Source organism: Chrysoperla carnea, chromosome 2 (assembly GCF_905475395.1).
Source record: "Chrysoperla carnea chromosome 2, inChrCarn1.1, whole genome shotgun sequence".
In the NCBI taxonomy this organism is placed as follows: domain Eukaryota; kingdom Metazoa; phylum Arthropoda; class Insecta; order Neuroptera; family Chrysopidae; genus Chrysoperla; species Chrysoperla carnea.
In genome coordinates, this window is record NC_058338.1 from 69467545 (window position 1) to 69485264 (window position 17720).

Here is a 17720-nt window from a genome sequence, read left to right on the forward strand (position 1 = left end):
TTTTTTTTAAATTATAAGCACTTTCAACATGTAAGAAGATACGATTTTTAAATATTTTTAAATAATAAATTTTGATTTTGTACTTTTATATTTTTTTTAAACGATATAAAACAAAAATTTAATTAATTAATTAAATTAATTAAAAAGTTGCCCTAAATAATATAATACTAAAAAGTTAATTTTGGTTTATATTATATAATTAATTAGTTTTTATTAATAATAAAACAAATTAAAAAAAATAAAAATAATAATCACGGATCACGTATTATTACTAGCAGGGCGTTTAACATCTGTTGGTTTTGGTGAACTGATTTGTTGTTTAATTTGTGTAGAGTTTTGTTCCAAATTATTTTGATGATTTTGTTGATTTGAATTTGATGATGTGGTGACGGTGACCGTATTGGTGGTGTTTGTATTATGACAATGACTACAATGTAAACATAATGCACACGAACCCATTTTTCTTAATAATAATGCTTTTAATTTTAATGCTGGTCCTAATTTCATATTCATTGTATTTGTTAAATGATCTTCGGTTAGTAATGGTAAACCAGCACCATCGATTCGTTGATCTCGAAAATTCTGTAACAAAAAGAAATAAATATTTTTAATTTTTTGTATTTTTATTATAAATATTAAAATTTATATTACTTGGAGAGGTAAAATGTCCAGAAAATAAAATTAAAAGTAGTTAATAAAAAAGCTTAAGGTAGTATACGAGTCCAAGGCAAGTTTAGACTTGTGGTTGAAATTTTTTGTACCTTCCACTTTGATGATGAATTTTGTAATAACTTCATGAATGTAGACGAAAAATAAAAATATAATTTTTCGATATCTGCCCTGGTTATCGGAATATTGAAAAAATTTTATTCTTACTTTTCGTCTTATATTGCCAAGTTATAACATAATTCACCATTATAATAAAAAAAAAAATATATATTTAAAATTTTGGTTCCCTCTTTCGTGCCATACACCCTTAATTAGTCGGGCACAATGGGTATTTTTTTTTCTGTTTCAAATTATTTATTAATAATAATTTGGTCATTATTAGTTTTTGTATTACCAAGAAATTTTTGTACAACTTTGAATTTTTAGGTTCAGTCCTATCTTCCAACATAAAAACACTTTAGACGATATCTTGATGAAATTTTAAATAAAATTACTTTCAAATTTCTTATTTCTTTCAAAATTTTGCCAACTTTAAAATTTTAACCTTGAGTCTTTCGAATCTAAGCCTGAAATTTGAAACCATTGAAAGATTTTTTGGAAATAATAAACGAATTGCAGATAATTTTTTTTAAATATTTTAATACAAAATTTATTTTCAATATTAATTTAATACATTTTGTAAGATCAGCAATTTTAAAAAATAATCCCGGGGTTAGCCGATTTAATCCCGCTCTTACTATCTTGGATTCACATCTGAATCTAAGATTAAAATTTTAAAAATTGTTGAAAAATTTACAGATAATTCTTTTCTTATTGAAGTTAAGGAGGGATAACGTACACCAAGCACCTGAGAGTGGTTGTGAAATCTCCGAAAATTGCTGCTTTAAAAATCGTTTTAAGAAAACATTATAAAAATCATTTTCGTGTCCTTTAAGGCATATAAATTATAATTGCCAACATAATTTGCCGTTGCTACTATCGCGCCAGATATTATTCTAATAATTCAAAGAGAAGTTTTCAAATTTTTTGAGTGTGGCTGTAACTTATATTACGATTTAGTTTTATTTAAAAAACGTAAGTAATTGTAATTTGTCAGGCAAAAATTCAGTTGTTTTACTAGCGCACATCTAGCGTTAAACTACCTAATTTCAATAAGAAAAGAAATATTCGAAATTCAGCTGTCTTTAAACAAATTCTCGAAAAAGTTACCAGAAATTATATCATTCTAAATGAAAGTAAGATTAGAAAGATTGAATCATTATCATTATCTTTTTGATTTTTAATTAGAAAGAATATTATTTAAATAAAAATAAAAATGAAATAAATAATAAATTTTGTTTATAACATTCAATTCGATATAAAAATGATAATTTTATATTTCAATTTTTAATCGTCTTATAAAGTAATAAACTTTTCTATATAAGTAATAATTTCTTTTTATTATGAATACGAAAATCAATTGAATAACAATAGATAGTTTTGTTATTTTATTATTGGATAGAATATTGTAAGTACTGGGGGGCACGCTTGAGACGTGTGACTGTCGACCCGCCTGGGGCCGCCTCCCTTTCTTGCGTGACTTGTTGTTGTTGTTGTCGGGGGCTACCTAAACTGAACAAGTGAACTTACCATATTATTATTAGAGAATGTATTATAATACTTCATATACAAATCACTGGTTCAAACCAAATTAAAATATAAGTAAGTCTGTGATGGAATCAAAGTTCGACACGACATTAATACAATTTTTTTGTAATATGGTTTTTGTACTATGTAATATATCAAGGTTACTAAGTTTAGTCCCAAGTTTGTTACGCTTAAAAATTTAATGCTTTGAATAAGATTTTGGTATAGATATTCGTAGTCACCTAAGTAATAAATTTCCGGCTGTCCGTTTGTCTGTCCATCTGCCATCACGATAACTCAAAAACGAAAAGAGATATCAATCATCAAGGTGAAATTTTTTAAATTCATATAACATCCAATGAAACTCTCTGCTCTGCCAACGTGGTGTCTCTGTCTAACGTGATGATCTGTCTCTATCTTGCTCGACTTTAATTTGTATAATGAAATCGATTTTTTATATTTGATGACGTCACTAAAATCGGAAAAAATCGACATGCTCTCCTTGATGATGTTACGAAAATAATAAAAATTAATTTTACTTTAAAAAGGCACTTTTCACCTTGATGAGTAGAAAAAAATTAAAACTTTTAGTTTAAATTTAAAGAAATATATAATATATAGCCTTCTTTATTATTATAAGTACCTATATATATTTTTAAAAAAAAATCGCCGATTTTGCCATCATATTTACCCTGTATTCGACAAAAAAGTGTTTTATTATTATTTTTTATTATTTATATAAATTTGACAACCAGTTATCAGAGCAACCATTTTTGAAAAACGTAAAGCTGAGAAAAACGCATTAAAAAAAAATACATATACAATATGTATACCTATAGGAACAACTCAAAAAAATTTTTTATTTCTGAAATTTAGGGAAATATTCCTAAGGTTTAACGGAACCTACTTATGTAGAAAAAAAAAAATTAATAAAAAAAAATCTCAAGGTGAAAAGTTCTCTTAAACGAAAATTTCGTCGAAAAATTTTAACAAACCAAGTTTGGCTAACTGTTTTAGAGAAAATCGACTATTTATACTTGGTGACGTCACCAAAACCCATAGAATCTGATTTGTTTGTACGCACAATTTTGTCCAATTTGAATACACCAAGTATGTGTGTTTGTTTTGGTCATAATTTTTGTTAAATTTATATTCTTGTTCGATGTATAGTTAAACAAATTGTTTTTTAATAGATAACCAGGATGTATTATATCAAATTTTGTATTTTCTTAAGTTGAATATTCTTACAAAACGATTTCGTGATGATCATAACTGAATAGCTGATCAATAAAATAAAAACGTATTAAACATAACAAACGTAGAGGCAGATTCGTGCGGCCTCTGTGCCAGTGGCTGTTGCAGCATTCCATTCTAACCTTCAATTAATAAACAATCTATACATATATATATTATATACCATACATATATGATGGTACTATGGTAGTATGTAGATGTACGTATGTATATGTTATATCTATATAATTCAAAGAGATAGCAACGAGTGTATAAACCTATAAATAACCCGACAGGATATGAATGCCTGCCTATGCCCTGTTAGGTACAACTTACACAATACTTACCTGTGTACTGTACTGTGTAGGGTAAAGTATTGAACCTTGAGGGCATTCTACCTTCAATCACGCATCAGTTTCTTGAAAAGTAAAGATATCAATTTAATAGTAACTAGCTGTGAACTATCCGTTGCTGGTAAACATCGCCACTTTCACCCCTCTACCATATCCCCTTGCGTAAGGGTTACAGTTTTGTAATGTAGACGTCATGGTCTTTTATTTGATACCCCACTTGGGTATTGTTGAAAATATTCTATTATTCATCCCCACTTTCTCGCTCCACCTTTCCACTCCTCAAAGGTTAAAAATAGATAAAATCAATCCTTAAAGCTGATTGTATATTTTGTCAATATTTGAGTTTATTCCATGCACAACTTTTTAAGTTTTTGAAGCACATCCCTTTCAATCCCTTACTCTACTATATTATGCATGTATTTATTATACATAAAAACCTTTCTCCTGAATCACTCTATCTATTAGAAAATCCACATCAAAATCCGTTTCGTAGTTTTAAAGATCTGAGCATACATAGGGATTAGGAACAGACAGACGGAACGACTTTGTTTTATACTATGTATTGATTATATGAAGGCAAAGACTGCTCGTATCTGGGACAGAAACTACATGAAGACAAAGTTAACTTACCAAAGAATAAACAACTGAGAGAATGGTTGTAAAATCTGTTTTTGTTATCAAGTAAAATAAAAATATTATTATATAGTGAAAAATGTAAAATATTTTGGATTTACCGTAAAGTTCAAAATAACACACTGTGAAATTAATTGAATCACATCAACGTATTTTATCAGTGATCAATGATCATCGGTAGTCACATATCTGTATTCTAGAGTGAATTTTAAAGAGGACATGTGCTTTTAGAAACAATTGGTGGAGATGATTAAAAGTATACAATGACGTGATCTATGGTGCATTATGGTATTTTACCTTGGATTAAAAAAATAAAAAATTAATAAAATATTAAAATGGCTTAAAAAACATGTCAGTTGTTATCCAAGATACAATACTCTCCCATAGCAGCAGCTCTAGTAGATATATTATATAGGCTTAATAAAAACGTGAAGTAATTTATGATTTATAATTAACTCTTTCATTTAATTAATCTAAAACTTTTTAAAACAATATCTTAATCAAAATAATAACGTATTTTGAATGAATGACTTTTTTTTATTCATAATTATAAATGATGTAAAGGTTTACCAATCAAGGTTTCAAGTGGTGCACACTGCATATTTTAATGTAGGCGTTAAATACTCTTGAATCAGGTATTATGTAAGATAGTTAATGATTTTTAAGTCCAAATTAATTTGATCAAATATTGACTGATCTTTGTGTCGAAAAATCGAATCACTGTGCCTAAAAAAGTTGCAAATAAAAAACAGATACCTCTTCAAAATATTAGTTATTAGTTCATATCTTTACACTCTGCTAATAATTGATTTAATGGTGGAAGCAACGGGAATTTTATTATAAGGCTGTTATATACAAATTTTTGATTATTGTGAAACATTCTTTTGATTGGCATGAAACTTTTATAAAGAATTAAAAAATTCACTCTATTTTATAAAGTGAAGTGGTTTTTCAGATAAGAATGGTAAAAGTTACAATGGAATTTCAAGCACTGCGATTATACCCTATCAATTTCAATCTATGTTATACTCTATCAATTTAAAATTCGTTATAGGTATTCATATTTTACCTGTTAATTTTCCCAATTTTTATTTTTCACACCCAGGTACAATAGACTAAGAAAAAAAAATTCCTTTACATTATAATGGTGAAAGAAAAATTGCAAAATTTTATTTCCTTTAAGCGTAGGACTCTCAAACAAAACTACGCTCAAACCAAAGAAAATTTTGCAACTTTTCTTTCCTCATTTTACTATTTTAATCTTTATCTACTCGAGTTTCGCTTGAGTAAATACAATTTTTCAATTTTCGTGTTTTTTGATTATATTTTTTGTATCTAGCGCATATGTTTGAGGAAAGTTATTGATAACACAATCCCTGAAAAAATAGCAGAAAGTTTGCAAAAACAGTTTCGAACTTCCTGCCATTTTAAATTTGATTTCTTTGCAAAAAATCAATTTTGTTTAACAAACTTATTATTTTTACAGCTAAAATAGTTAATAAAATTTTGGTGGCATGTTTTTAAGTTGAACAACCAGAATAAAAATATAAAAATTTCTATAAAGAGTGTAAAGATATTTCCAACCTATAGAGTTTGAGAATGCGGGCCTACAATTTTATTTATTCGGGGTTCTTATTTCATACAATACGCACAAATAGCACACAGATAGAATCTATTATGTACTCTATTTACAATTAAAATTTCAATTAAAACTGTAATAAAATAAAGGCATTATAAGTAATTATTAATGAAATATAAAGACGTTTAGACTTGTACGTATGCACCCGAAATAAATGCCAACAATAACGAAAATTATTTAAAATATTTTGTCCTTAGGCAGTCTGAACAGGTATTCGTACTGTGAGTTTTCTTGGTAACGTTTACCATGGTAACGATACACGACTTTACTAATATAATTGTATGGATGGAAATATAATTCTATGGCTTGTATATACGGTTTACATTGAATATTTAATAATATTTTTTATCAAATTTAAATAAGTAATTATGTTAATTTACATTAAAAAAATATTATTTATGAAATTTCGTCTCTTATTTTCACAATTTCCAATGCAAAAAGTTTAATTGTTATTTTTCAACAATTTTAATTTGACATTTATTAATTAATTTACATATAAAAAATTGAAAATTAGTTATAACTGCCACCTTTTTCGCTAAAATTATCTATTGGAAGCATTGGCGTCGATTTGATTTTTCCTACCATTGATTGTTCATATTATCAAATTGAAATTTAGTGGAGGCTTTGGTAAATATGATACATTACTATAGAATAGAAATGAGTAACCTACACGGTAAGAAATGTATGGCGTTTACTACAATGTTTGTATGGTATAGAGACAGATACTATAGTATCTATGTTAGCATAAGTAATATTACAGTATTGAAGTATCCACCAGAAGTACTATGGTTATCGCCAACCAGTATGACGCTCGTACTGTATTGAATCGTTCGCCGTAACTATTGTTAGTGTTACTATTCTCTCAATGATCAAATCAGTATGGCGTTCACACCGATACTGACATAGTGATATCCATAAAAAAATTCTTACGTGTATGTCTTTATCGATATTAAGCTACCCTTTTATGCGATGAGCTTACGGTCTATTAAAAAACAGCACAACCTTTCAATACATACGAATACTTTCCACCAAGCATTCGTAAAATACGTAAAGTGGGAAAGCAAATAGAAAACAATCTGGGAAATCCGGTTGTTATAAAGCTATCATATAATCTGGGAAAAATTTCAATAGTTCATTTTGGCGGCTTGCCACCACTAGTTAAACATATTATTTAGGGAACTGAACAATGGTCCAGTAACCTTACGTAAAATCTAACGAAACGTGTTTTCTCAACAAAGAAGCCAGTGTATGTGAAAATACATTATTATTTAAAAAAAATATCAAATTGAAAATATTGATCTGATATCAAACTGTATCTGTGTATATCTATCTTTGTAAGTTTGTAAACTTGTTTTTATCTAAATCTCATTATTTTACGATCTGTATTATAAATATCACCTTGTGTGTTGTTTGTTATCTTAGCTGAGCTGAAGACTTAGATACCAAAGTTAAGTTCTATACATAGTCCACTTAAAATAGGAAACATTAACAAAGAAAGAAAACATAACAATGCCATTCTATGCCCAAGTTGTAGCTTTTGAAAAAAGGTGATTTTAGAAAAAGAAAATTTTCATGTTTTTCTCAATTTATACATTGTGTTACATTTATTTTTGTTCAATTTGTCCAGTTTTTACATTCCATGACCCACTAGTTATAAAATTAAAAAATAAACTTTTATAACTAGTGTGCTGTGGAACGAACAACTGGACAAATTGATAATTTAATAGTGTTATGTATTCAAATATTTCAACAAACTTGTAATAATTTTGAGTGAAGACTAAAGTAATAGAAAAATTATAAATGCGAATTTTGTCATTCATTTTGCAAAATTAGTATATGAGTATAAAAAATATTCTACGCAACTTTTTCTAATAGTTTTATACAATATCTATAACCATCTCTGACGATAGGAAAAATATTAGGAATCGGCCTGTTTGTCAATTAGTAGTACGCTGAGTTAAAAGTTATGATTTCGGTTAAGAATCTGAAAAAATGGTACCCATTACCTTGTATTACTGTGCAAAATTTCAAATCGATACTTTTATAAATAACGAAAATATGAGGATGTCTTCATCTAAAATAGGACACACTGTATAATTTATTCAGATATTAAAGTTTTATACAAATGTAAATTTTTAAAAAAATACGGAATACTGGAAAAAAATCAAATACACAGAACGCTAACAAAATTTTACGCTCTACAACTTTGAAACTGGAGAAAAATGCTAGAAAACGCGGAAAATTGTATTTTTTCCGACAACACTCCTTTTTTTCTGCGTTTATAAAAAGTGTTATATGTATATAAAAGGTCTAAAAATGAAAATGGTATAGACGGCCTTTTTTACTTCTTTAATTTAGACTTATTTTGAGTGGAGTAGAGATATAATTATGTATGAAAACACGCCTAAACTACAATCCACACTTAACTTGTATACACTTTATATTGCATTATAGACCAGATTTCATTTAACAAGTCAATAAATCTTTAAATATCATTAAATTCATTATTTATAAATTGTTACCCATTCTTTTTATACGTATATGCATATTTATGTATGCATACAATAATGGTGAATTTATCGATTCTAATTCAGAAATTGATTCATATTCTTGGTAGGTAAAAAGATTAACAGTTCGATCTAAAAAAATCAATTATTAATGCTAAATTGATAAGAGGCGTGGTATCACTATTATGGATATTCAATCGTGAAATCATTATATGCTACTTCCAACCATAACTCATCATTTATGGAAAAGTGAAACGTAGATAATAAGGTATTCTACTATTTTTGAAAAAGTACTTCAAAATGTTGACTTTGCTAATAAAAAGCCACCAAAAATTTATTTCGGAAAAATACACCCGCTTTCTTGCCAAAAACTTAAATTAAATTTTAAACCTTTTTTAAACTGTCAAAAATGCGGGCATCCAATTTGATGACGTAATATCGGTATCATTATACGACATAACACAAATAAGTTTGACAGATATATTCATAGACAACTGATTATAATAAATATAAATACTTATTATCTATGGATATATTATATCCAGCTGTCTACGCTGAACTAACTGATGGTCTATGGTTCATACCGATATGACATCACACCAGGGTCCGCGTTTTAGGTCACGTGATATACAGTTTAAAAATTACCATTTTTAATTTTAAAATTATAAAAGAAAAATGTGCTTTTATGACTTTTTTCAAATTTCATAATTTATTTTTGACTAACGATAATGCCCTATTGTAAAATACAAAATCTATTCTGATTCTTGATATATTTGGGAAAGCGTTCAATTTTAAGTGCGTTAAAGCAGATAATTTTTTTTTAGATATATTTGAATTTTGCCACTTTTTTCAACCAGATGTACTTGTTTCAGATGTACTTCTGTGAGAAACTTTTTTGGTAAATTTAGTATTTCATTTCTTTTTGTTTGTCATACTTTGAAGTTCCAGAAACCAGTTCAAGTACGACATTGGTCACTGAAAATATTTCCACAAAATAAATTTTCAACCACATACAAAAGAAGCATTTTACGTAAAGAAAAACACAAGCGTGACCGGGAAATGAAGCGAAATTTCGATAATTTTTTTAATAGCTATTTGGAGGATCGATAAAAGTCAGTTTGTTAATAAAGAAAATGAGTTTTTAATTGTGAATCGTGAGTAGAATTTATGGAAATCTAGTTTGTTCGACTTTCGAATTTTTCAACGATTTTTTCTGTCATTTATGTTAAAAGACACGTATTCCGGTATCAATGGTTTTCTATATCGCAGGCAATCCTGTAATTCGCAATTAATAAGAATTACAGATATTTCGCTTCATTATGGGTCCATTTTCCTAGTTGCTATAAACTGTAATTGGTAACTATATTCCTTATCGCACGATATTTGTTGGCTGGTTGGGAGTTAAACCAAAAAAAATTGCAACAGACACCAAAATATATCTAAAAGTTATCTAGGAAACTAGAACTTTTTTACTCGATTCAGGTTACCATGTATTTTGAGAAAATGCAAAAATCTTTTAAAAACTATCAGTTTGTATTTTTTGTCAAAATTTTATGTTTTTAAAAAATTGTGAAAGTTATCAAAAGTTAAAGAAAACAGTGATAATTTAAAGTACAATACAATTTTTATGTTATGTCATAATAATTATCCTGATCAACCAAACATAATGTACTCACACATTGGGCTGACTACTAAATCAGAAGTATGTCTTTTTTAAACTAATACTACAATTATTTCACACAGTAAAAACTAAAAGTAGCTATAAAATTAAATTGTTTAAACTTTAAAGAGTCAAACAAGTATTTGACTTCTAAAATTAATACCTTAAATTTTCAGAAACATATCTCTCTAAAAAAAGTAAGCGGACATATAATGTACCAAGGTACGAAAGGAATATAGTTCCTGCCGGGTGACCCATGACACCTCTCGATCTTGTTTTTGTTTAAAAATAATAAAGATAAATTATAATTATTATTTTGTCGATGTGGAGTTCATGGCGTTGCCTTGTCAGACAACAGACATAAATATATAATAATTATAATAAATATTTTGTATATAAAAATATTTAATTTATTTCACAGGTAAAAATATTAAACACGTGCCAAATAATTGGTTAAATTTTTAAAAACTAAAAAACTCAACCAAAACTATTTATATATATATACATGTATAATAATAAAACGATGATATATATCACGCACGCAATCAATTGCTAGAGTATATCACGAATTCAAAAAAACATATAATTTGTTATTTTGCATTCAAACTTTAATGATTCCGTATTTAAAATACATGGACCATCACCATAGTTCATAGTTCATGCCTTTATATTTACTTGTAATAATCCCCAAAACCACCTTATAGAAGGTCTCTAATTATATTATTCCAACTCCAACAAAAATTTGTATTGGCTAAATATTACCTTTGGATTTAACCAAGATAGATGCAAGTAATTTGTTAAACGTCCCAGAGGTGTTTCTGAATACCAAAAAGCAACCATTTTTAAGAAGAGTTAAGTTTTTTCTACAGATTGACAGGATCAAGTAAATCAATATTCTAGTAAAATTATAATTAAATTCTAATAAAATTAATGAAATGTTGACAAAAAAATCAAGAATAGATACGGTACATAAAGCCTCCTGAAACATCTTCGAAAGAAAGGAGTTACATCGCACATCAAAGTGGTCTTAGTGAAAAAAGCTGTTTGAATACTCAAGACACTGACTCTTAGATTCGAATCTAATCTAATTTACAAAATAATTGATCTAAGAACAATTTTTAATTTGAAACATTTTTCTGGATGCCGGAGTTTCAGATAGTTATCATAGCTTCGAGGTGACTAAAGCAATGCGATTTGAGTCAAATATTTGACTGTAAAATTTAAGGAGTTGAATTAGAAGAAGAAAAATGTATTAATTTTTAACATCCAACAAAAATTGGGTTTGGAGTAGAAAGTGCAAATTGATACCTTTTAGATTGTCGTTAATTTTCAACACTTAACTAAAGTACAATTTTTAATAATATAGAGGGATTTGTTTAAAATTTGAAGTTTTATTCCTAAGGAAAAAATTCTTTTATTCATACAATTAAGGTAAAACTACAAAAAGGATTATTTTACAAATAAAATTTATGCCTGAGGCACGTTTTTATACACCATAAAATTTCTTTGTCCTACAAAATATTTCCAATTTTAGAAATTTTAGCATAATGTTGAAAAATTCACTTCAACTTCGAAGAAAGTTGCTTATAATTTCAATTTTTTACAAAAATATGTTTATATATCCAACTTTTAGCAATGAAACGAATCCCATTTTGAGCAAACTTTAACCAAGATCCAACGACTCTTTTATTGAATCTTGAGATTTCAAGATTATCAATCGTGCACAGGCCCGTGCGCAGGAATTGTCCAAATGAGGGGATCAAACTTTTTTTCGCCATGTAAAGTCATAAAGTTAATAAAAACAAAAAATTATTTTTTCGACTAAGAGAACATTTAAGTCAAACTGTAATATTCAGTCACTGTTAGTCAATAAGTTAATTCTGTAAGATACAATGTATGACATGACATTGTCGAATTAAGGTATGTTTTGAGACGATACAAGATTGAAAAGGAGCATTCATTCGTCGCTGTTGTCACAGGCAAAACTACCAGAAAACGAAGCATTTGGTAAACTTTCGGAAACGCATCTTTATTGCAAATGCCGAGTGCATTTTTGGCAGCCCATTCGGCAATGCATTTTCGCCAAACTTGAACTTCGTCGATCCAGATGTCACAGGAATCATCGTGCAAAATTGAATATTCTAGTTCAATAAGTCGAGCAAGAGTTTTCATCAAAATTTTTCATTTTATTGAGAAACAGACAAGCTAACTTTGATAAAATATTGCGATGATATAAAATTCGATCTATAATATTCAATTGAGTCTGTCTGTATATTCGAGCGTTGAGTCTGTTAAGAACGCCCATGGTCTTAAAGGCATAGTCATAGAATATGCTGCCCTGTAAATATGCATGGATATCTAATTCATCGATGGATGGGTGTAGTTACACTTTACAGGACTATATTGTTAGTTCAATTTATGCGTCAGATTCTCAATGGGAGGGGTTATGATCCCTAAAACCCCTCTCTTGCGCACGGGCCTGGTCGTGCATGAGCTGCTAACAGCGTGTTAAGACTTTGGGTGCCAAATAAATCACTCTTAATAGTATGAATTAATAGTTTTTTTTTAGATTTACATTTTTGAGTCACTTTGAGTTAATACTCAATACACCAATAAACGAATATTGGTATACTGATAAATAATTATAAATTAAAACATTTATTTAAACAGATAAAATTAACCAAATTAAATAAAAATAATTAATTAATGCATAATAAAAAGAAAACAATTTTATTATAATTTAATGGATATACTTATTATAGATATGTAATAAATGAAGGCCCATATCTAATTGAAATATTTATTGCCTTAAACGTTTGGGCATTATACATTTATACCTATATTTAAAACTAAAAAAATTGACAGTTACTAATTACAATAATTTGGTAAATGCGTGTGTTATTTTCAAAAGAATGTACTTAGTATACTAAGAGGTCATCATATTCAACACCGCCATATGTATAAAATACTGCAAACGAAATTCTATAAATTATTAAAAAAATGATTATCAAATTGTACAATTTTACATTTGCTCGAATTTTCAGTGGAAAGTACAATTAATGTTGTTACGGAGAAGATACAGTATCCTTAACTTCATTAAAGCAGTTTTCAAGGTCACCTATTGATAAATTTTGATTTAAAATACGTAATATTTGGATTTTATTTGATCAATCAATTAAATCCTGATCGACTTATTATTATATTTCGATTCCCTGAACATCAATCATTATATTTCAATCTTTTGTATTTCAATTTTTGTCACAAAGAAGCTGCTTAAACTTGATGAGAAAAAAAAATTACGGCATTCATTACTTTTAATTAATCTTGGCATTTATGGTAATAAGAAATAGAACAAGAAAGTTAAATTAATAATAGTACTCAAAATAGTACATAAAATAATAGTACTCAAAAAATTTAAGTTTTTGTAATTTTCTTTCCTTTTTTAAGCCTATTTTTAACTTATTGATGATTTTCGTCCTGATAATTTTTATTAAAAAAATTGAATCGCAGGTATTTCTACGCAATAATAATTATTGATAATCGTGACAACTTTTTCAAATGCTCAGTAAAATTATCTTTTTTTAAAGAAATGAAATGGAAATGTTCGCGTAGATATGTTCGTGCATGTTGAAGGGTTTAATGTAATGCCCTAAAAAATGTGCTGTTAAATAGTAATAAATGAACTGGTTTAAATTTTATGTTGATTTATTTATATAAATAATTATATTTGGTTTTGCTTTGGTTACATTTTGTATCTATTAAGTCTTGTATCTATTAAAACTTGTAAAAAAAAGTTTTTATATCTATGTACACTAATTTTCGAAATATACTATACCACAAAATTGTAACGCGAAAATAAAAAAAATGTTTCAACACACACTTTTTTATTGTTTAAAACAAATCACTTTTATTATATTATAAATGTGAAAGTAAGCATGTTTGTTTGTTTGTTTGTTTAGCGAATGGTTTTTAATGAAACTGTCCAGCAATATAGCTGATATATCAGAATAGCATATGCACTATAATTTATAAAGATAAATTAAAAAAAAAAATAAATAATTTAATTTAATTTGACATTTACCAAATTTTTACAGAAATCTTTTTTTAATTTATGGTTCAGACTATAGATGGAGCAGATCTAGGACCATCATTTTGTACTATAAAGAATTCTGTATAAATTTAAAATAGTAAATGTCAAACACCAATTTTAATATAATAAAAAAAAAAAAAAGACTATTTTACATTTAACAAAATTAAAAACTGTGTATATCAAGAGAGGGTGGAGGCTATAAAGCGGTGGTTTTTATTTTTAAGTCCAGAGAAACGGGCGGGTATCAATCTAGTATTTTATATATTTTCATTAATTTTTAAGAATTGATGGCATTTGTTTTTAAATTTGAGCAACTATTTAAAAAAAAGTGAATTCGATGGTGTTTATTTTCCATTGCGTAACTTGATCAAAAAAGCTCCTGCGAGACTGGCTAAAACACATTCGACAGAGAAATACATAAACTTTAGAATGCATATGTTAGATTTCTGGCAAAATTATTGTTGCAACCTGTGAAAGGTTTCAAATATCTTAGAAAATTATAAGACAACTTTTCTAATCTTACCAATCCACGATTAAAGGAGCGATTTTTTGCTGTCGAGGTACTATTAAATTGATAGAGATTTTATAAGAATATAATCTAGGTAGTTGTCGGATGTTTCTGTAGAAGAGATCAATTATTATATGATTGCTATAAATTTAACCAGACTCAATTTATTGCATTTTTTTAAATACTATCATTTAAGGCTTTCAATATGAAACTACTTTTTTATTAAAAATTTTATTGTATCATCCATATGATGTCTTTTTGAAGGCTATATAGGAAAGAGTGGCCTACTGCGTACAAGTATTTAAATTGTATTCCGCGGTTTTCCCATAACTGAAGGTTTTTTTTCGAAATATAACTATCAATTCATATACTAAATGATAAACCAGTAATATAAAAAAAATTTATTTACAAATTTTAATTTTGAATGTAAGTATGATATTACTAAAAGCAAACAAAAATTACCTTAAGAATTAAGTATTAATTTACATTATTTTTTAATCTCCACTCATTTTATATAGTAAAAGATGATACAAAAATCGGCTAATAAAGGAAAATAAAGGAAATCGCTCGCATTTCGCTAAAACTAAATGGAATGTGTTTCTTAGGTGTCAAATATCATTAGTAACGCATGAGTTAGTGGTGCAAATATTTTTATTTGTTAATAAACAATAAATTGTTAAATAAATGAAACAGATAATGTTAAAGTTCATTAAAAAAAATAGTGAATAAGCAACTAGTATGACGTAAATGTTAAGTGTTTGTCAAATAATCTAAAACTATCTTACATGTATAACGTATACGTAATTCAAGTTGCCTATTTATTAATTGTGTAAGTCTACTTTAACATTAACCGTTCCATTGAATTAACAATTTATTGTTTATTAACAAATAGAAACATTTGCGCCACTAGCTCATGCGTAACTATTGATATTTGACACCTAAGAAATGCATTCCATGAGGTTTTACAAAAATGCTAGCGGTTTCTTTCATTTTCTTTTATTTGTAACATTTTTGATTGTACTAATTTGACATAATCCAATTATAATTTGTTCATATTTAAAAGTTTTAAAAGAGTCAGGTGGGTTCGTTCAATGTTAAATGCATCTCAAAATATATATTGTTGGTATAAAATTAGTTCAATAATTATTTTGTGTCATGTTTTGCGTATTAAATTTGACATTTGAATTTAACATTGAACTGTCAAATTATATAACAAATGAACAAATGTTTTATAAAATATTAAAATAATAATTTTATGAAAATAATAAGGGCAAAAAAATTCTTTAGCTAATTACAAACGTTCATTCATTTAATTATTTAAGGATGTACGAGCGCCAAGGAAATTTTGGATAAAACGCTTGATTTTTTTATCTATGAAGTTGGACTAAGTCTAAATCAATTCTGAAAATTTTAGGAGGGGGTTATTTAAATAAATGACTTCAAAAGTAGGCATATTTAACATTGGTCTAATGGGTAGATGGATGATATCTTTCAAAGATTTATCCAAAACTAGTCGGTGGAAACTAAACAAAAATATTTAAATTAAAGTTAAAACCTGAAAATATTGAAAACAAAAAAAACCAATTGTGACCGACTAATTAAGGATGTATGAACAAGGTAACGGAGACATAAGTTAAAAAAATATATCTTTTTAATTTTGATGGTGAATTATGTTATAACTTGACAATAAAATTTTCAATCAAAATTAATAATAAAATTTGTCGATATCTGGAGTAATTTTCAAAATATCGAAAAAAGAAAATTTTGTTTAATTCTTTAGCTTTCGATATTTCGAAAACCAAGGCAGATATCGAAAATTCTATTCTTATTTTTCGTCTACATTCATGAAGTTTTAACAAAATTCAGCATCAAAGTTGAAAATAAGGCGCAAATAATTTCAATCACAAGTCTTAACTTGCCTGGGCGCTCGTACTACCTTAAAACAAATTATTTGATGAGTTTTGGTTGGTAATTAATTTTTTTTTTCATACATTTATAGGTACAATTTTTTTTTTTAAATTTACAATTAATTATTTGTAATTTTTAATATTTTAATAATATTTTAATGTACGAAATGTTCATTTGTGGTAAAATGAAAAATAAATCGTACGTGTATTTTAATAATTTTAGTTTTTAAAAATTAAAGTGATTCATACAGTTTTGTTTCTAAAATTCATCAATCATCATTTTTAAAATTATTTAAATTCTCACAAATTAAATAAGATAAAAATTTGTTTTTATTACCAATAATTAAAATACCAGTAGTTAAAATATTGTACAAAATTTGGATTGGATTAGATTTCTCATTTGACTTTAATAAACTGAAAATGATTGAATATTTTTTTAATCTGTTTATATTATAAATGCGAAAGTAAGCATGTATGAATGTTTGTTTGTTTGTTACGCTTTCACGCTAAAACTAGCGAATGGTTTTTAATGAAACTGTAAAACAATATAACTCATACTTCAGAATAACGCATGAGATATAATTTATAAAGATTTATTAAAAAAATAAATAAAAATTAATTTAATTTTATATTACCATAAATTACAGATTTCTGTAAAAATAGTCATTTGACATTACCATAAATTACAGATTTCTGTAAAAACAATCAATATAAAATATTTCACGGCCATCTTTTCTGAATCGGTCGAATGTAAATAGTAATTCTTTCATAAAGAAACTTATCCACTTATCCATAGGGATAATTATTTCATTCTCAAAATATTTTTAATTTTAGTAAATTAATTTCTTCTGTTGTTTTTATGTTTTTACTACTTATTAGATTTTACAAAACGCTT

The 17720-nt window shown here is 27.0% G+C and overlaps 1 protein-coding gene across 1 annotated transcript in view; it reads right to left on the reverse strand.

The window, feature by feature from the left end:
• Positions 1-258: 258 nt before the first annotated feature.
• LOC123292881 (myosin-G heavy chain-like) overlaps positions 259-17720 on the reverse strand; it is a 223049-nt gene continuing 205587 nt past the window's right edge. Inside the window, exon 5 of the mRNA XM_044873594.1 lies at positions 259-582. Within this exon, the coding sequence (XP_044729529.1) occupies positions 259-582 (324 nt within the window). The remainder of the gene's footprint in view (positions 583-17720) is intronic.